Source organism: Scatophagus argus, chromosome 2, assembly GCF_020382885.2.
Source record: "Scatophagus argus isolate fScaArg1 chromosome 2, fScaArg1.pri, whole genome shotgun sequence".
Taxonomy (NCBI): Eukaryota; Metazoa; Chordata; class Actinopteri; family Scatophagidae; genus Scatophagus; species Scatophagus argus.
This window is the reverse complement of record NC_058494.1, coordinates 19968203-19987555: the sequence shown is the minus strand read 5'-3', so window position 1 is coordinate 19987555 and position 19353 is coordinate 19968203. Positions and strand designations below refer to the sequence as shown.

At 40.8% G+C, this 19353-nt stretch overlaps 3 protein-coding genes across 3 annotated transcripts; all 3 read right to left on the bottom strand.

Annotated features, from left to right (window-relative positions):
* Positions 1 to 131: 131 nt before the first annotated feature.
* Positions 132 to 3153, bottom strand: pla2g12a (phospholipase A2, group XIIA). The gene is made up of 4 exons (XM_046416699.1): positions 2763 to 3153; positions 2339 to 2415; positions 1883 to 2048; positions 132 to 807 (listed from the first exon to the last, which is right to left on the bottom strand). The coding sequence occupies exons 1-4, from the start codon at positions 2980 to 2982 to the stop codon at positions 689 to 691; spliced, it is 582 nt and encodes a 193-aa protein (XP_046272655.1). The 5' UTR covers positions 2983 to 3153; the 3' UTR covers positions 132 to 688.
* A 542-nt stretch (positions 3154 to 3695) lies between these two features.
* dnajb14 (DnaJ heat shock protein family (Hsp40) member B14) lies at positions 3696 to 10954 on the bottom strand. The gene is made up of 8 exons (XM_046416645.1): positions 10776 to 10954; positions 7671 to 7845; positions 6456 to 6601; positions 6105 to 6293; positions 5574 to 5659; positions 5302 to 5411; positions 4783 to 4955; positions 3696 to 4650 (listed from the first exon to the last, which is right to left on the bottom strand). Exons 1-8 carry the CDS (start codon positions 10906 to 10908, stop codon positions 4526 to 4528), a joined length of 1137 nt encoding a protein of 378 aa, XP_046272601.1. The 5' UTR covers positions 10909 to 10954; the 3' UTR covers positions 3696 to 4525.
* Positions 10955 to 11832: 878 nt separating this feature from the next.
* LOC124074014 (tetratricopeptide repeat protein 39B-like) lies at positions 11833 to 17822 on the bottom strand. The gene is made up of 18 exons (XM_046416633.1): positions 17462 to 17822; positions 17099 to 17130; positions 16535 to 16639; positions 16287 to 16418; positions 16002 to 16078; positions 15588 to 15717; positions 15371 to 15476; positions 14858 to 14923; positions 14616 to 14724; positions 14425 to 14492; positions 14284 to 14343; positions 14027 to 14188; positions 13839 to 13930; positions 13628 to 13748; positions 13428 to 13539; positions 13209 to 13326; positions 12903 to 13019; positions 11833 to 12711 (listed from the first exon to the last, which is right to left on the bottom strand). Exons 1-18 carry the CDS (start codon positions 17489 to 17491, stop codon positions 12597 to 12599), a joined length of 1752 nt encoding a protein of 583 aa, XP_046272589.1. The 5' UTR covers positions 17492 to 17822; the 3' UTR covers positions 11833 to 12596.
* Positions 17823 to 19353: the final 1531 nt, after the last annotated feature.

The window sequence follows — 19353 nt, the reverse complement described above, 5'->3', positions numbered from 1 at the left end:
TACAAGGAAAATAAAGAGAAAGTTCTGAGAATTAGTTTGTTTCGTTGTCTAAAAGTAGCGGGTGGTCTGGGGAGGAACTTCCTTGTAAGAACGGTTCTTTTTGCAACCAAATACATATTAATTCATCATTCATTTATTATTGAAAACTTTATTCTTCAAATATTTTATTAAATTTTGTGGACAAATTTCACATTTCTAAATGTTTTACAGAGCCGCCGTGCACAAAATAAAAGCAAACATTCTGTTTTTCCAGGTTTAGCAATGTGTTTGCCTATTGAACACTGTCTATGTTTTCTTTTACCACAAAACGTCTTAAGAAATTATCAGGAATTTACAAAGCCATAAAATAAAGTGTTGGGTGCCACCCAAACATCCAGAAGCCAGTTAAACCCCGAAAACACCCCTTTTCCACTCCACCACAGGACAAACACATTATACAGCATTAACAGAACATAAATATTAACTACATAGGAAAGATATTGATTGTCCATTCTAAAAAGTAGTTTCACTTTGTCAAAAATGTCAAAACCAATACAAGGGATAAGATGGAAACAAGTCAGTGCAGGCCAAAGAAGCAGTAACTGTGAGAAAATCTACGAGTCTGAAAGAAAAGTTTATTGCTGGCATCCATCTGTCAGTGTTGTGCTTTTGAATTAGTCCGTTCCACAGTCTTGATCCTGTGGTGTTGTCACAGTTCCCTCTTGATTTCATACTGACACACACAAGACTCTCTCTGGCTGTCCAGGTATGGCTTACATCCCAAGTGCATAACAGCGTCGAACAGCAGAGTCACTGCTGACTCACATGCTGCAAAGAAAGAACAAAAGAATAAGACAGAGAAAGTCAGACATTACACAACAGGGGGAGGATGGGTTGCTTTAAAAACAGGTCCCAGCTATACTGATAATTTAGCTAACTTTGTGTTTGCTTTTACAAAAGTAAAAACGCCTCACAGTAATATCCACAATCGTAGCTGCGCAGAGAGCCAAGTGGAACAACAAATACAGAAGTAGCGACATCTTGATCAAGATCAGAACAACACAAATTATCTAATTTTATTTCAGACAGACAGGCTGAGCTCGTTGTGACTCAGAACTGAGGAACAACAGTCAAGTAGAGTCATTCTGATGCAGATATCAGATTACAGTATCCAGATTTAGATTATTTAAAAAACAGATCTATGTTGCCCTCTGCTGGACATGCTGCATTTTACAACTATTTCTACACTTTATCACTTTCATGCACAAGCTCTGCAACTTTCCTATTTATCCTTGAACTACAGCAGTGATGGATTTATTAATTTATGAGATGTTAAAGTATAATTTTACCAATGTTTTCCACAGAAAAATAGCTGCTTTCCTAAATTTTGTGCTTGAAGTGTGTCATCGTCTACCACTTTTAAAGGTGCATCCCTCCTACAGCCTGACCCGGTCACAGGGTGCATCACAGGTACAGGTTTTCGACTCATCATTGTGGGAAAAGCATGGGTATTATTAATGACATTAACAATGACTCTGTTCTGTTGATGTGTTGGACCCAAGCAGGAGCAGCTAATTGGAATCCAGCCACCACCAAAAAAAGATGGTACCTGGATTGGATTTCTCTATTGATTACTGAGTAATTCTTAATCAGTTTTTCTGGCATTATCTTAGTATTCTAAATACATTTGAATTATATTCATTTCTAAAGTACAAACTGACCACCAATATCAGAACAAAACCACCAAAGAATCCATGAGAGCTAAATGTTGAAAGCTCATCTACTTACCCTGCGAGCGAAGCCTACCAGATTCTCCTTCAAACAGTGCTTGATGTTGTGCACTGTGCATCCACAGCCACTCTCAACCTGCAACTAATGTGAACACAGTGCCTCAGCCTCCTACCTTGGACACTCTGGGCCAATCCCAGAGTCCTTTGCACATTCCTGCAGATGGTCTCGAGACAGTCCTGGAACTGCTTGTCACATTCGTGCTTCTCACGGCCGCAGGTGTCATAGCAGCGGTCATGTTGGTTACAACATTTGGTCATGGATGGGATACCAATGTCAAACTGGAAAAGACAGGTTTGTCACTCTTTGGAATGACATTCAAATCATGCCGCCAGTGGGACACATTAACTTATTTCCTTAATGCAAAAGACATGATAATGGCTCAGCTACTGGTTAGTAAAATCTGGGGGGAAAAAAAGAAATGTTTCAGCAATCACAGGAGGCAAGATACACTGGTGAACTCATCAAGCATATAAAGCTGAGATAAAAGGCGACACTCAGTGTACAAGGATAACGCATAACCAGTTTGTCTTATAAGAAACCTCCGTCCTACCAAACGCTGTCAGACTACCTGAAATCCAAACATCGGGGATCCACATCCGTTGGGTGGTGGATGTTTGTACCCGGGACGAGGCACCGGCTTGTAACCTGCGAGAGAGGAGCAAAGGTGAAGATGTTTCTTGTTTTACCACAGTCAGTTATCTTGCTGTCTGAGATAACCACATCAGAACAGACGAATTAATGGCAGACTGTGCCACTCAAGGGGTGACTGTCTAAATACACACAAGTTTCTCCCTCCTGCTATTTATCTGTGGATATTTAATTTTGACTTGACATAGAAAGCTTAAGTATGAATATATCCTTCATGTTTAGCCAGCATGAGTGACATAAGGGTCCCCGCTCTTGCTCTAAATGAAACACAGCCACCACTGAGTCGCATATGCGTTTGACAAGTCGAGGAAGGTCTTGGAGGAAGAAGACAGAAGGCAGCTCACCATCACTACACCTATAATGACAAAGTCCATCATCGCCACCAAACAAGTCCAGTGCTGCGTTCAGGTAAGTGTCAATCTTGTGTATTCCATTACGGATAGTTTTTAAAGTCATCCTCCAGTCTGGAGTCTCTGGTTCATGTCTGCAGGCAGACGCATATGGGAGAAGTCCGCAAGAGTACAAGCCCAACAGGAAAACACAGACGTGGCTGTTGTAGAGCATAGTCCACCTGGCGTCACGGGCAGATACCAGCGTTTCCCAGCACACTGGTTCAGTTTAGGATTGTTTATTCCTCCGAACGCTGCTCCAAACGCATCTCAAGTTTCACCTCCGCTTGTTTTCATTTCACCTCCTGCCGCAGCTGGGGACATCGTTTCCGGGTTGGGCGCGGTCACGTGATCGTTGATAAACCAATGGAGGTGATGTCACAGCTTCCAACGTCAGTGAGCACAAAAAAATAAATAAATAAATAAAAAAATACAAGCCTGCGATATTTTAAATAATGTTTCGTGAAACTCGATGCTTATGTGCTTAGATTGTTTTTGTTCCTGAAATCTTTGTTATTGGGATATTAGCTTTAAAGGCCGTATTTTAGCAAACATTTAAAAAAAAAAAATATTAAACTTACTTCATGTGTTTTTAAAATACTTGAATATGTTAGAATTGCATTTTGAACATATATCAATTTATATTCATACCATACCATATGTTTTACACTGTGGTTTTCACAAGAACTACTTTACACAGAACACACAGTGCCCTTTCCTCAATGTCCATTCACCTCAACTGTATTGTGGTGGCGGCAGAAACCTCAGAAATGACAGAACAAATAAAACCATCTGCATGACAACATACCACGCGATCTGAGCGAGAACACGTGTTTCTGGTCAAATGACCCTTTGACACCTGAATCAGTGACATAAATGCATCCAGTCTATGGTAATAGTTTTACTTTATTTAAATGATTAGTAGGCGAGCACTGAAGAAAAACGTTGTTTCTTCTATAGTTACTTAAATAACTGCATAAACTTCAAACATTCAAAAATGAAAATGTACAACCATTTATGAATAAGTCCTTCCACGTTTAGTCCCAAACAATGTCACATTTTGAAGCGAACAACATAAAATGTTCTCAAGTAGCAAAATCACAGGTAATCTCTCCATGATCCATTAACCTTCGCCCACTCCTGGAGGTGGGTAGAAAGCCGAAAGAAGCATTACGTGAAATTTTATTTCCATCTGCTGTTCCTGTGTTCTTCGGGGAAGGGAGTTTGTCTAGATGACAGCACCTTAGGATGAACCTACAAATTATCCCATCTTATATTTATGTCAAGCAGATGATGCTGAAAGCCATTTGCTGATCTTGTGACAGTGAATTGCTTGTGCAGAAAGTCTCTTGGGTTCTCGCTACTCGAAGCACATGCCTTTACAATCAAGCGTCCTTGTCCTTCTTGTTTTTCAGAAAATGCCAAAGCAGAGTTTGTAAAAAGAAAAAAAAAAAAGTCTAAGGTTTTCTACAGTGCGAGTGTAGATTCTCTGGTTCATTGAGACAAGGCGGTTCCTGGGATCAGGCTGGAGTGAGGAAGGGGGAGGAGTTGGCTCAGGGGTTATGATGAGAGGGACATTTTAAAACTTCAACAATATAGCTAAATTATTTCATTAAGTATTTTTTTCCTCCTAGTGTAAAGACTCTTTCTTTAAAAAAAACAAAACATGAACATACATATCTCTTCATACACATTTACATGATCTAAAAGCGTCCGACTCATCCGCCTCTGAACAGGTTATTTAGTCTGTCCAGCTCCTTGCAGTTATCCATGGTCATGAGTTCTGCCTTCCTGCGCATCCGGTCGTCTCTGTATACCTTAGCAGCGTACAGCAGGTCTGTTTCTAGATAAGACAAGTAGAAAAACAATGTGACCAATAAAACGAATGAGTCCAGGAAAAGAAAGTGCAAAGCAGTAACTATTATTGAGTTCAGTCAGGCAGTTCTGAGAGTGTATCATAAGCAGGCTTACTCACTTGTCTGTCTCTCCTTCCAACAGTTATTTCTGACATTAGATACATAGTCCTCTTCTACATTTTTCTCAATCTGCTGCAGCGCTGAGCCCTTAAACTCCGACTTGAAATCTCTAGTGACATAGTAGTCAACACGCAGGTTTTCCGTCTGCCGTTTCACGGTCTGACCCGTAGACCTGGAAGAGGTGAAGTATTTCCCACATATGTTGAATCCTGAAGGTACTGTTTTATAGTGTCATTAAAACTGCACATTATCCTGCAAAATACTGTGAAAAGAACAAATTGTCAGAGAATACATATGTGAAAGACAGGCTTCATAAAGACGGAGGAACACTCTAAACCAAACGATGTGCCAGGCAAAGCCGCTTGTGCCAACATTTCACAGCACGTGGCAAAAAGGTAGAAGACGGCTAAATACTTTCTAGCTGTCAACAAGTTTATTCCTGTGTTGTAGTCAGGTCTACAGATCCACAGTGGATATGACAGACAAAAGTTATGGTGTGTGTGTGTGTGTGTACGTACGGTCTAGAGTAGAGGCTGTAAGGTGGAGGGGACACCATCATCTGGCTCAGTATTGACACTAAAATCAGGACCACGATGGGCATCAGCTGGATAAACATTGAGAAACCACCCTAGAGACAAACAGTGCAATGAGTATTTCGTTTTCAAAAACACACAGCTGTGAAACGTGTAACTCATGGCGTTTCTATAGGTTTATATCAACTGGTAATCAAATGATAACCGTGGGAATGGTTTTTAAATGTAAGATACAAAATCGTAACACATCTACATACATCTCCTCTTTCTTCTGTCCTCTCTTGCCGGTAATCCGTCTGTTGGCTGTAACTTGTTCTGCCGTTGTTGAAGGCGTGCGCGCTTGCTGTAGACAGAAATGTCATGACAGCGGTCAGATATAAAGATATGGAATATGCCAACAATTACACTTACTCTCACAGATCAGTATACAAAATTATATGTTCATTCTGTTTGATATCATTTTTTTTTTTAAATCTGGTCTGGTTCACAGTTTTAGGGATAAGGAAAAGAAAAGGGTGCACCACCCATCCTAACAGTCTATTGAACCCACAAAAATAAAAAAATAAAAAATAAAAAAGGAGGATGTCAATATTCAAGCCACGATTACATGGTTGTATTGCCTCAAACATTCATCCTAAATTAAGATAAAAGATTACTGACTGAAAAAAAAAAATTGGTAACATGTGACACCACAGGAACATGGGAATAAAATCCAAATACTTGAAAATCAATGGGGAAATGATGACTGATAAGTGACGTAAACTTGTCAAGTACGTATGCACACGTACAGGAAGGGAAGCCCCCTCCAAAGAACATGTTGAAGAGGTCCTCAGGAGTGATGTCAGCCTCAAAGCCTCTGTGGAAGTCAAAGCCTCCTCCGTGTGAGTGACCCGGACTGCTCGGCTCCTCTCCTCCCGTCAGGTCGTACTGCCGCCTTTTGTCTGGGTTGCTCAGCACTGCATACGCATTGCCAATCTCTGAAGGAGGACACAGCCGATGTATCAAACATGGGAAGGAGCTACAGATGGAAACTATTTCTTCTAGATGTTTAAAATGCTCAAGTATTTGTATATTACACAACCTACGTTTTCAAAAAGCTTGGAACAGATCATTACCAAACTACAACTGAATAAAGTTACTTTTAAAGGCCTCTGTGGCTCCAGGTGCATGATTTTTGTCCGGATGGAATTTGAGTGCTAGTTTCCTGTAGGCTTTCTTTAGCTCCTCATCACCGACTTCTTTACTGACACCCAGCACTTCATAGTAATCCTTACACCGCTTTATTCTGAAAGACAGGAAGAAAGAGTGAAGCAGCTGAGGGATGCACAGATTGTCACTGAAAATTAGCAGTGAAACGTCTTCAAGTCCTACGCCTTTAGAAAAGCCATCTGCCATGGGTATGTTCTACTAATGCAATTAGCAAGATCCACCAAGAGATTTAAGACTGTATATGCTGTATTTAGGATATTTTACCCAAACGTTGAGGAACTTTGAGGTGCATCAGGAATCAGCAAATGCACAAAAAAAAAAAAAAAACACTTATGGAAAAACCAAACTAAATTTTCAATTAGATGCATACAAGAGACACACGCATCTTCACATGTGAAAAGAAACGAAAAATAAAAATACCCATTTAGTTTGTGATGGCAATTAGCTTGGAATCATCCATGTGCACAAACAGAATTGAGTTAATATTTAATGCCATGATTGAATCATGATATGACATATGTAAATGTCGATAACACTGACTTATCACCACAGCCTACTCATCACTGAGCCATGACTGGATTAGGACATTTGATGAACTCACAGGACAGACAAATATAACGTAAACATCGTACACAGCCGGTCTTACTTTTTCTTCAAAGAAGTGATGCAATTTTTAACCCACCAAAGTCTCCCCAAAGGATGAAGCATAAACATGAGGGAACAGAGTGATTGTCTCCACATTAGTGCAATACACTGGTACTATTGCATAATGATGAGCAGAAGGTTGGTCCTATAAAAGTTGTCATCGCCAACTTTCAACTACCTAATTAGAGGCTGTATGCTCTCTCTCTCTCTCTTCCTCTCTGGTGGTCTAAAAATAGAGCATGCAGTGGTTACCTGGTATCTAGTTCACACCGTTAAATGTCTCTCACTTTCTCCTCTCGTGGGCATGACACAAAGCTGAGAAGGTTCCCATAGCAATAGCAGTGTGAGCACAACACTGCAGCCACAGATGAAAGGTTCAAATAAGTATGATAGAAACAGTACTGCTGTCCCTGGGCCAATTGTAGGAGAGCACTAAAATAGCCAACTGAAGTGGGACAAATTACAGTGCCAAAAAACGTAGTGAATGCTTAAATTCTCACCTCTGCACACCTTCCACCTGCTCTTGGGTGAAGCCTTTGGAGGAGTCGCCTCCTCCAGACTCGTGGCTTTCCCTTTCCGGCTGTGCACCGCGGCTTTCTGAGCTCTCTGCTGGTCTTCTACGATATGCACCGTTTCCCGCTGAGCTCCCATTTTTTGTCAGTGCGTCCAACAAATCTGAAAAAAAAAGGAAGACGCTTAATATAAATTAAATGATAATTATAATCTTCAGTACCTTCAAAAAGGTGTTCAAGCCCTGAACAACATCCTTATGTAAAAAAAGAAAAAAACCCACTTAAGATTATACACAACAAAGCTTTAACACCTGATTACACTACATAAGTTTGAGTGACAGACACATTTTCAGATCTGATATCGTTTATCTCCTGGAGTTGAATTAAATACAATTTTGATACACTGCTGTAGATTTTATAATACATTTATAGGTCAGAAAAACACAAAGTACACCATTTACTTATAGCAGAAAGATTTTTAAATAGCTGAACTTAGAAGGACAGCCGTGAGGCACAGTGTTACATGGTGCTGGGTGCACTTTTAACTAATGGTCCAGCTGGAACAAGGCCCACTCAGACCTTTATAAAGCTTTTCATTCAATGTATAGTCAACACTCAAGCCAGAAAAACAGTCTACAAAATCAAACTTGATACAGTGCAAGGAAGTGCACACAGGGAGAAGACATGATTTGCAACTCAGTACATCAAACCAAGAAGCAGTGTACTGTGCGTTTTGTTTACACACCCACATTTTTCTTTCCATAATTACAATTATTTAAATCCAGTCACCAATTCACAACCAGCTGGCAGCTAGTTAACCACAACCAAGCAGTGAATGATCAATAAAACAGCTGGTGCATTTTAACTACACTTCAGTTCTTTGACAGGTAGGATATCATATAAAATATGATACTGTGCCCTAATGATATGTAGTAATACAACTTTCACTTCATAGAGAATGCAAAGTAGTGTTGTGCTCCCTTTTAGACTAACTGCAGTGTCCCTCCAATAGTCTTAAGTTCACGTTCAGGATTGCTATCCATGTAGGAAATATAGTCGGTGATGCTGAAATACCTACTCAAAGACAGTCAACAGGATTATCATCTCCTGCTTGGCGGCAGATGTGCTTTTAACTGTTGTAATGGTCCCTAATTGTTCATTCCTCATGTAACTTAAGCACACAAGCGCTGCCTATTGCACAACCATTATGCTGCTTTCCCATAGCCCTCAAGGCTACTTAACATGGTTTCTACAGATTCTATTGTTCTGCTTTGCACGCCAGTGGTGTCCATTCATTCTGAACTGCATAAATTTGAGGCTGCGACAACCTAATCTGAAAGCACTGATCATTCTTTTAATCTATTAATCACGTAAATCACGCTCCTCTTGATGCTGTAATTCAATATTACACTGACAGCTTATTACAATCGCCACTCTTTAATCTGAAGGTATTCACAGCAGACCAGAAAATGCTGGGTGAACTGAGTCAGCTTACTGCTACCAGATAACTCAAAGACAGACGTCACAAACATGACAGTGCTTTGAGATACAGGTACAACCACCACGTGGTTGCTGTGAGGAATGCTGGTGTGCAGGTACTTGCTTGCTTCTTCTGTCAATCCTCTGAATGTGATTGCAACATCAGAGGATGTGACACACTCCCCTAGTCACTCAATGCCAGACCTGTGGACCCCCTGCACAACTCCGTCAGTGCCTCAGCAGGATGGGGCGACATCTCATGACTGTAGATGTGAAGACTCACAGACATTTGAGTGCCAGGGTTGTCAGATAACACTGCACAGCACCACCGGAAAGGTAACCAAACAAGACGGCAACAAGGACTTGGTGTTATTGTTTCAACTGCTTATTTACATGCTCAATACAGGATGTAACTTCAGTCCAAGGAGCGTTGTATCTTTTTCCCTGTCAGTATATAAAAAGACTCCATGATTACTTCTTCCAACAAGGTTAACTTTCTGTTATTAACGTCAATCTATCTGTTAGATATCAGCAAAGTTATGAGCAGTTATAAACCGCTTGTATGACATCTCAGAAAAGCACACCAAGATTTTTTTCCCCACACACAAACCATCCGGATTTTAAACTTTTAATCTTGCCAGGTTGCTGTTCAGAAACATAATTAGCTTATGCAGACAAGAAACACCGTTGGACATATAACTTCATTCCATTTTAAATGACAGGTTACAGTTTAACAAGTGAGGAGCTAACGCTACTCGTCATCAGTAAGTTTATGCTATTAAACCGTAGCTCAGAATGTCGTATACTAAACAGCTTTTTAAAAGTACAATCCAAAACATGTCATCCCAACAGTACTTAACACCTGTTTACAGTCACCTCTCAGACAGCTGTGTGTCCCGGATTAGCCTATACTTCGAGGCTCTCTCCAGGTCAATCATTCAATTAAAGGATTGGACTAGGAGGAACGAGTGCTACATCACTGTCCAGTCTCCTACCCTCACCGAAATCCGGCCTTTACACAGCAACAGTAATGGCAAAAGCCAAAGTCTAGTACTTGAAATAATATTACAACCAACACATTTGCTTTTAAGATCAACTAGCTTAGCGTTCAAGACGCTGTGACGACTGACAGCTTGCACCGACTGCTCAATGAATGCTGGCTTGACGTTTCACGGTTAGCTAACGTGTGTTAGTTATTGGGATTCCGACGCACTACGCCGCTTCACGAATAGCTAAAAAAAATAAAGAACAGACCAGCACTCACGGCCTTAACTACACCGTGTAGATGTGGGTTATAAGCCCGATTTAGTGAACAGTCCCCGAACAGCGGAGCGCTAGCTAGGTCAACACTGGCTAACATAACGCTAGGCCCACAACTTACACAAAGCTAACTCCGAGGTGTATTGCTTAATTTCCTGTATTCACGCCATAGTTTATTCTTGACTAACATTAACTAGCCATCTTAGCAGTTCTGATCGTTTTTACAATAGTCAACAGGTGACCTGCTGTGAGCTTAAACCGTTAGTGATGTTAACAAACGTCAGCCACTCGCTAACACTTCGCTTGGTTAGCCCCGACCGGCCAAACAGACAAATCAGCCACAAACGGTCTCACCTTTTGCTCTGTCAGTTGGGTAAAGCTTTTCTGCTTTGTTGAGAAACTTCAGTGCTTTTTCTTTATCCCCGGCTTCGAGAGCTTTCGTCGCTATATTTATACATTTTTCAGCTTCGTCTCTGTTCCCTTCCATCTTCTTTCCTCTTCCTCCGGCAGAGTCAGCTGATCATCTCACACAACACGTGGTCAGATGCATAATAACCGCCCGCACCGTTTTTTGTTTTTTTTTTATTTACATGCATCCAGATATCTATATTTATCTATCTATCTCAGATCATTAACTCAAGCGCCAGTATCAATACAGCAATGTCAATTTTAATTTACACCACATAGACAAAAGTATTCAGACAGTGGTTGTTTTTAACGGGTTGAGTTCTGCCCCTCACTTCCAGTGAAGGGAAATCTTAATGCTTCAGCATACCAAGACATTTTGGACAATTCTATGCTTCCAACTATGTGGCAACAGTTTGAGGAAGGTCCTTTTCTATTCCAGCTTGAATGCGTCCCAGTGCACAAAGCAAAGTCCATAAAGACATGGTTGGATGAGTTTGGTGTGGAAGAACTTGACTTGCCCACACGGAGTCCTGACCTCAACCTCATCCAACACATTTGGGATGAACTTGACAGTGTACGTCAATGGGCAAAAGTTCCCACAGAAACACTCCAAAATCATGTGGAAAGCCTTCCCAGAAGAGTAGAAGCTGCTATAGCTGCAAAGGGAGGATCAATTCCATATTAATGCCTAGGAATGCACTGCAATGGCCAGGTGTCCCAATACATTTGTCTATATAGTATAAATTACAAATTACACATCACAATCTGTACAGTGTATGACACAGTCCATCCTTAGAACCTCAATTGGAGTGAGGGGAAACTACCCCCCCCAAAAAACTCTTTAACTGGGAAAGAAGTAGCACAAGAAACCTCAAGAAGAGCTGCAGAGGAGGAATCCAGAGGATGGACAGGTGTGCAACAGATGTCACATGTATAGAATGTACCATTAAATAATCACAGAATATACAAATTACAATGACTGAATTTCTGATACACAAAGATAACAAAAATGTATGTAAATTTATTCCATAACAAGTATCTCATTCCAAATCTTAAGTAAATGTACAGAGGTATTGGAGTACCATCACCTACTGACTAAGGCAACACTGATATATTACATTATTAAATTATTAATACTGGTGTATCCATTCGTGAGAAGTATTATAATATATACATATATATATATATGTATATAATAATACACCAGTATTATTATTATTATTAAGCTGCACAGTCCTGTCCATTGGTTCACTCCCCTCCAAAGGGTCACAGAATGGTGTAAAGATAAAATTAAATAGTAAAGAAAAAAAAAATTAAACAAGTTTGTACTCATAATCATAATCAGCAATTTAATACTGAAGAAAAATATTTATAGTTGCCATGCAGTCCCACAAGTCACTCAGCATAGTGTTGGCTTCATTTTCAACAACAAACCTGCAGGGGCCTGCTCCAAGAAGAAGGTTGATAATCTGGAAATCTGTAATGAGTAATATCTGGGTCCCTCAAATATTGGCAACATGGACAGATGTAAAAATATTATCTCAAGCTTTTATCCAGATAACTGAGAAACAGGTTCCTAAGCACAGCCATCGGGAGTTAATCCCAGCCAAATACTTCTCAATTTGGACCTGTACCATAATAAAAGAGCTGACAACAAGATGCCCATGTGTCATCAAGCAAAATCAGAGTTGAGGGCAGAAAACAGAGTTGAGAGGTTTTGTCAGGTTTACGCCTTTTGTTTGGTTGAGCTTCCTCCCATGTGGTCTTTCAGGCTGGCGTACGTGAAGGAGGAAGTTTGGCCAAGAAAGAGCCCATAGTGTTGAGAGCTGCATGGATGCGGAAGTGTAGCCTTGACTCCATGCTGTAGTCTTTGTAGTTCATCCTACAAAAAAAAAACAACAAAAAAAAAAAAACACAAGAAAAGATCACTTATCAGCTCTTTGTGTAATATGACAGTAAAGAAGTCACACAGACCAACAAGTAACTGAGCTGCCAGTTTCAACCTTGTCTTTAACAAAGGTAGACAACATCAATTTTTAACCCTGTAATGTAGACGGGCTGACAAACACTTACTTGGCATTTTCTATCACAGCGATGGCCGTGCTGATGTCACCTTTCTGCTTGTGCAACAGGCCCAGCTCAAACATGGTAAATGGCACCAGGTAGTGGTCATACTTGATATCATTTTCACTGCAAAAAAAAAAAAAAAAAAAAAAAAAAAATTATATGTAACAGTTAAAAATCACTCCAACAGCTCTGTAGTACCCAAGAAGTAACTCAAGCTGGATTTTTTTTCAAATTGAAAAACTTTGAGCCTTGGAAAACAGTCGATGTGTGTGTTGAGTGTGTGTGTTGCAGCGGTCTTTAAGACGGCCACACCTGGCAATGACATGGTTGAAGCAGAACTCAGCCTGGACCAGACGCCCCAGATGTCTTAGACACAGACCCTTCAGCAGCTGGACAACACACTGGTCATCCAGGTGATACTCTGACGGGTCTACAAATTAAGTAAAAAGCTGTTAGTTTCATGTTGGTGCTTCCAAAAAAAAAAAAAAAACAGAAAAGAAAAGTGCTTTAAAGTTCTGCTGTTCCTCTTACTAGCTTCATCTCTGAGCTGCTCCTCTGCTTTGTCTAATACGGTCAAGATGATTTCAGTCAACTCAGGTCTTTTGCCAACTACCGTGAAACCGTTCCACACGTACATCATTTCCTGTGGGAAGGAAAGCGGTAGCCGTTTGAGAAGGAGTACAGGTGCGATCACGACGTTGGATTCGTTGAAAGTAGGAGTGTGATCTCACCAAAGCAGGGACAACCAGCTTCACAGGGTTAGAAGACAAATATCGCTGTGCCTTCTTTGCTGCAAACTTCTCTGTTGGGATCGACTTCCCAGCAATCCTCAGTCGGCGACCGTCCACCTGCCTGCAAAACACACAATTACACAGTTAGTGTATGAAGCGTGCACGACTTGCGACCAACTGTGTGCACAAATAATGGTTCTCTCCAGCACACCTGAATAATTCCACCACATTTTCTCCCAGCACCATCACTTCTTCCTCTGGTAGCATGCTCAAAATGGCAGCTTTCTGAAATGTATAGATGGCCTGCAAGAGAAGAGCAGTCACCTTGTCACAAAGAAGAAACAAATACATGAGTACTTTCACAGCAGGGCAAAAGGAGAAAAAGGTTACATCAGTTACCTGTGACCACTTGCTCTCCTTGCAGAGCAGGTCAGCGTATCGATACGCCTCCCTCCAATTTAGTTCGAAGGAGTAGGCCCACATCAGCTCCCAGTAACACAGGTGGTGAATCTGACGCCATTCCTGCTGTGCCGCGATGCACGCCAGGAACTTCTCCTGGGCCTGCCGAGAAACACGGAGACTGCATTGCATAAGAACCGTACTGCATTTTAAAAACCGTACTACTGCACACAGTAGTTAGTACTATCAGTACTCACAAATTTGAAGTTTCCTTTGAGCAAAGCAATTCGTGCAGTGTAGAAAAGAATGAGGGCTCCCTGTGGGCAAGACACAAATTCATTCATAAATAATTAAGGGGGGAAATAGAATAGTGACATCTGCTATCATTATCTGCTCACATTTGGGAACTTATTGGCATATGGCTCCAGGAGAGCTTCGGCCTCAGTAAGATTTCCTTCACCAGTGCCTGAGGGAAGAAAACAACACACAAAACACAAATTTTCAGACCATTACAAATGAAAATATAAACAAGAGGACCCTGTTTAAATGAGGGATTTACATCCTTGAAGAAATTTAGCAGCGCTCTCACCCAGAATGACTGTGATGTAGAGATGAAACATCAGCAGAGTCAAGGTGCTGAGGATAGAGCGCAGGCTGTTGCTGGCTGCTCCTTGTCTCAGTTCTGACAAACCCAGTTCCTGTAAGATCATTGGCAAATGCTTATGTGATCTGACAGGAAGACTTTATTTATGGAAACTCTATTTGTATATTATGAGTTTTACTGAAAAGAGACATGGGCTCAGGCTTTCCATATAGACTGATGACACTTACCCTGTCTCCTGAGAAGCCCAAAAACTCCATCAGTCTGAGGACTCTGGATGGGAGCAGAGACAGCATCTGATAACAAAAAGGCAGGAAAAAGAAAAAAATAAACAGATTTGACCTTAATATGTTTTTGTGTATTCACAAAGCCTTCTTTCTGCCTCACAGAAAGAGGGTCCGGGGTTTGTGTCCCATTCTGGGTCCTTCTGTGCAGTTTTCTGTGCGTGGGTTTTCGCCAGGTGCTCTGGCTTCCTCCCACAATCCCAAAAACATGTGCGTTAGGTAAACTGGCTACTCTACATCACCCCTTGGTGGGTGAGTGTGTGGTTGTCTGTCTTTGCGTGTCTGCCCTGTGACTGACTGGGGACCAGTCCGGGGTGAACCCCGCCTCTCACCCGTAGTCGGCTGGGACAGGCTTCAGCCCCTCTATGACCCTAGATGGATAAGCCATACAGAAAATGGATGGATGGACGCACGTTTTCATGAGGCCCGTCTGATCACAATCTACTCTGTTGCTCTCACCAGATTAAATGATCCAATGCCCATGCTGACGCCGCCCCTAAAATGGATGTGTGTGCTCCTCTGCTTCTCCACGTCTCTTGTGACATTTGCCAAGGCCTGGCAATCCCTAGTCAGGAAGACAACATGTCATGTTTAACATAACTAACATGATAGTGTTTTGTTTTGGTTTTTTTTTCTTGATTTGTTTAAACATTTCTTTTGGCTTCATGTTTCTTACTTGTAGGTCTGATAACTGTTCCGGATCCTCATCCCTCCTTTGATGAAGCCAATTATACTCTCATCCAGGAACGTAAGCGCAGCTTTCTGCAGGAGAACTTCAGCATAGCACAGCTCTGCATGCATCTCTTCTGATGGAATAAAAAAAAAAAAAAAAAAAACTTTATCAGATGTTGGATGACAATAACAAGACAAAGTCATGTAGTCATGTTGCAAGTTGATCACTGAATGGATAATTCAGTAGTGAAAACATTTTCTTAAAAACACAATGCTCATTATGTTATATATTGTAAGCTGCACCAAACAGCATTTTAAACTCCTTTTTAGTCTCATGCACGTCAGCGTGGTCATCGTGTCAAACCTGCTCGTGTATGACTAAAGGTGTATATTCCTGAGAAAGTGGAAGATCACTCACCCTCTGTCAGGTTCTCAACTGGCTGTCTAGACCACAAGTTGGTTAAAGTCTCCATTATTCCAGTCTTCTTCCGAAATCTAAGTCAAGGAACACACAGTATATGGTTAGAATTTAATGAAGACAATTTCAATAAGACAATGTCTCAACTCTTCAGGACAAGGTGATCAAAGAAGTCATCAGTATTTCCTATTAAATTCTCTAAGTCGGCAATGTCCAACATGCTGTCCCAACTTTAAAAGTGGGAACTTAAAAGAACACCCTAAACTTTTCTTCAATTGTTGAAACCTTTGGCATGTCTCCAGGGACTCTCTCAGAGATGTCATGGCAGCGTCCATGTCCTTTGGATCAAAGGTCATGGCGGCCTGCATCACCAACATGCTGCTGTAGCCCATTGCATGGTACATGCTCTGACTCTTCCTGAAGTGGACAAATGCAAGACGTATTGTAATCGTGAAATTAAAAAATAATTTGAAAAGTAATTTATTATTATTATTATTATTATTATTATTATTATTAACGTGTCAGTGACTTACCAGGGTTTTAAAAGAGCTAAAGCATCGGCAAACCTGTTGTTCAGAAAAAGCTCGAGTGCGATAGAGCATTCTTTCAATGCACTCTCCAAATCCATTTTAGGTGACCTGAATGAAAGATTGGCAAATTTAGGCTTCCAGCTCCCAAAAGACACACAACATACATCTGACATCAAGCCATACATAACTACAGAACAGACAAGCTTCACTCTGTGCCGCTCAGGCTTTACTTCTTCATAGTCCCGTGTAAACATTTGTATTTCTGCGATAAAGAACCCCCCAAAATGGCATGTGATTTCAGAGTGTGAAGCAAGCGTTTTTGTTTGTTTTGTGTTCATGCACAGTTTCACAGTTTAAAGAATAAGTGCAGTAGCAAAGCATGAGTGAGTATGTATCTACTGACCTCTAGTGTGCGTGAGATGCATTACCGGGATCTGATTTAATTATATTTGCAGTGATCTGCGTAGGTTTCCACGATTCGTAACTATATTTGATGGTTATTGGTGATGACTGATCACGCACGAATTGCTTAAAAGCGTATAAATTAATACGCATAATTTCACTTACACTGCATCCTCACAGGGCTCGCTGAGATCGACCTGAAGGAAAAAAAACAAAAAACAATCCAACTTGTCATATTTTGGAGTGAAACTGCATCATTGTGCTCGTTCATCTCAGTGGTGACATATAATTGATTATCTTAGATTCAGATACGATATCCCGGTCAGTCAGGTCCAATCAGATCGAGTACTCCGGTCTTTTACTGTATCAAGGTCACTGTATCAATTCAGAAATGTAAAGTCATGGAATTAAACTCGTTTATTATCAGTAAAATGCACAATATATCAGCTACAAACGTTTGGGCTTTTTTTCCAAGTGAAAATGAGGAGATGCAATGCAAAAATAAACTTGCAGTAAAACATAACCTACCTGTTGTAGTGGGTTTTCCTGCGTCTCCATTTATGTAAGTCAGGCTCGCAGTGCGTACTGGAAAGAAAAGTGATTTCTTTCTTTGTCCCTGTCTTTCCTTGGCAGTCTCAGATGTATTTGGCCTGCTGCGATATTTATTAAGGTGAGGTATCCGGGAGAGGCCGGCTTCAAGAAAGCCAACCCACCAATGTGTCTCCTCATGTCACGGGACGTCACTAATTAAATTAGACTTCGGCTATGAGACAATCAAACAAGGCGGTGGAACTGCAAATGAATTAAACTAGTTAATGTGTATAGACCGGTTCGGTATGGATAAACAGAACCTGAACCATGACAGGTAGCGGGGTCATTAGACTGATCATACGAGACAGGTGTGCAGAATGAGGTAGGATACGGTGGGGAAGGAACACTGATCCCCAGTGGTACTGGTCTAGGAAGTAGCCTACACTAGATCTCTCACTACTTAAAAAAACCCCCAAAAAACCGAACCATCCTTCCATCAGGGTCGCGGGGGAGCTGGAGCCTATACCACCCTGGACTGGTCTCCAGTCAATCGCAGGGCCAACACACAAAGACAACGTAGAGTAGCCAATCAACCTAATGTGCATGTTTTTTGCCAGAGTACCCGGTGTAGGCACACAACATGCAAACTCCACATAGAAGGGCCCAGACCGGGATTCGAACCTGGAACCCTCTTGCTATGAGGTGACCGTGCTAACAACTGCACCGCCCAAAAACAGAACCACGGTGCACAAATGTAAAAAAAAAAGTGCCTGCATTTAAAATCATATTGGGGTAAAAGTTCAGAAGTATTGTCATCAAAATGTAGGCGCACCTCCAGTAGTAAAAGCACTTCTTAAACTGACTGAAAATGGTTATTTTTACGATTATTAACACTGTTTCAAAAACCCACATTTAATGTCAAACAATTCTTTAAATCATCTGAGCGGTTTAAACGGAGTCCCAATTCTCCAAGCCACAAAGCACTGATCTAATCTTTAGCTACTTGTTGTATTTTATGAGCTCATTGTGGGCTTTTGTACGTAAAGTCTTAATCTGAAGTCTTTTGCAAATGCAGATGTAGCTACTTGGTTACCACCACTCGGAGGAAACAAGGCAGGAAAGGCGTCACCATCACAAATTATTAATAATTATGTCATCGGAATTCCTTGAGGTGCTCCATGTCCATTTGATAATCGTTTAACTCCACTCTGACAGCACAATCGGTGTCCTCAAGTACATTTTGTTGTCGTCTCCGGTTATTTGCCTGCATGTGATGTCCCTGCTTAATAAATTATTTTTGGTGGTTTTGTCATTTCTCCTGCTCACTCTGAAGCCTCTTTCAGCGTTTTTATCTTTGAATGCACACGAATGTCAAAGAAAGGATGAAGTGAATGTACGTCAGGCTACTTGATGACCTGCACAAACAAACTGAACAGTTAAAGATATGAAAGCTAAAAAAAGAGATTTTATTTTCGTGTCATAATGGTTTAATTTTTCTCAGCCCTTTATAGGCCGAAAGAAGTCTGCCTTGTCGTTGTTTAAGGCTTCATTCCTTATGTACAAGGATTAAACTAAAAACCGTGAAAAATTATGTTAGCAACACAATGTATTTCTTTTCCTTTTACTGAAAAAAGAATGAAAAACATTGTATATTCTATTTCATAAGCCTATACGGTTCATCATATGACGAACAGGAAGTGGATGATGTGGTTTAATAGCTCATCATACCGTATCTGTTGGCGTACATTTCAAAATATTTTAAATCCAATTATATGTTGTTCATGGCTGATTCGGTGCGAAGGTACATTTTGTTAAAATTAGTAGAAAAATGTTTTAAAACAAGTGCACCAACAACGACTTGTCGCCGCTAGCTGTAACAACTACATTAC

Bases quoted from the DNA above. Each gene is read 5' to 3' on its own strand.
- pla2g12a (XM_046416699.1), bottom strand. From the start codon at position 2,982: ATGCTCTACAACAGCCACGTCTGTGTTTTCCTGTTGGGCTTGTACTCT. The intron at 2,049-2,338 runs GTAGTCTGACAG...TGTCTTTTCCAG, and splicing joins CCCCGATGTTTGGATTTCAG to TTTGACATTGGTATCCCATC. The intron at 808-1,882 runs GTAGGAGGCTGA...CTTTCTTTGCAG, and splicing joins ATTGGCCCAGAGTGTCCAAG to CATGTGAGTCAGCAGTGACT.
- dnajb14 (XM_046416645.1), bottom strand. From the start codon at position 10,908: ATGGAAGGGAACAGAGACGAAGCTGAAAAATGTATAAATATAGCGACG. The intron at 7,846-10,775 runs GTGAGACCGTTT...TTTTTTTTTCAG, and splicing joins CCCAACTGACAGAGCAAAAG to ATTTGTTGGACGCACTGACA. The intron at 4,956-5,301 runs GTACGTACACAC...CACCTCTTCCAG, and splicing joins TACAGCCTCTACTCTAGACC to GTCTACGGGTCAGACCGTGA.
- LOC124074014 (XM_046416633.1), bottom strand. From the start codon at position 17,491: ATGGAGACGCAGGAAAACCCACTACAACAG. The intron at 16,640-17,098 runs GTAAGTGAAATT...TCTTTCATTCAG, and splicing joins GAGCCCTGTGAGGATGCAGT to GTCACCTAAAATGGATTTGG. The intron at 16,079-16,286 runs GTTTCAACAATT...TCCTTGACTTAG, and splicing joins TCCCTGGAGACATGCCAAAG to ATTTCGGAAGAAGACTGGAA.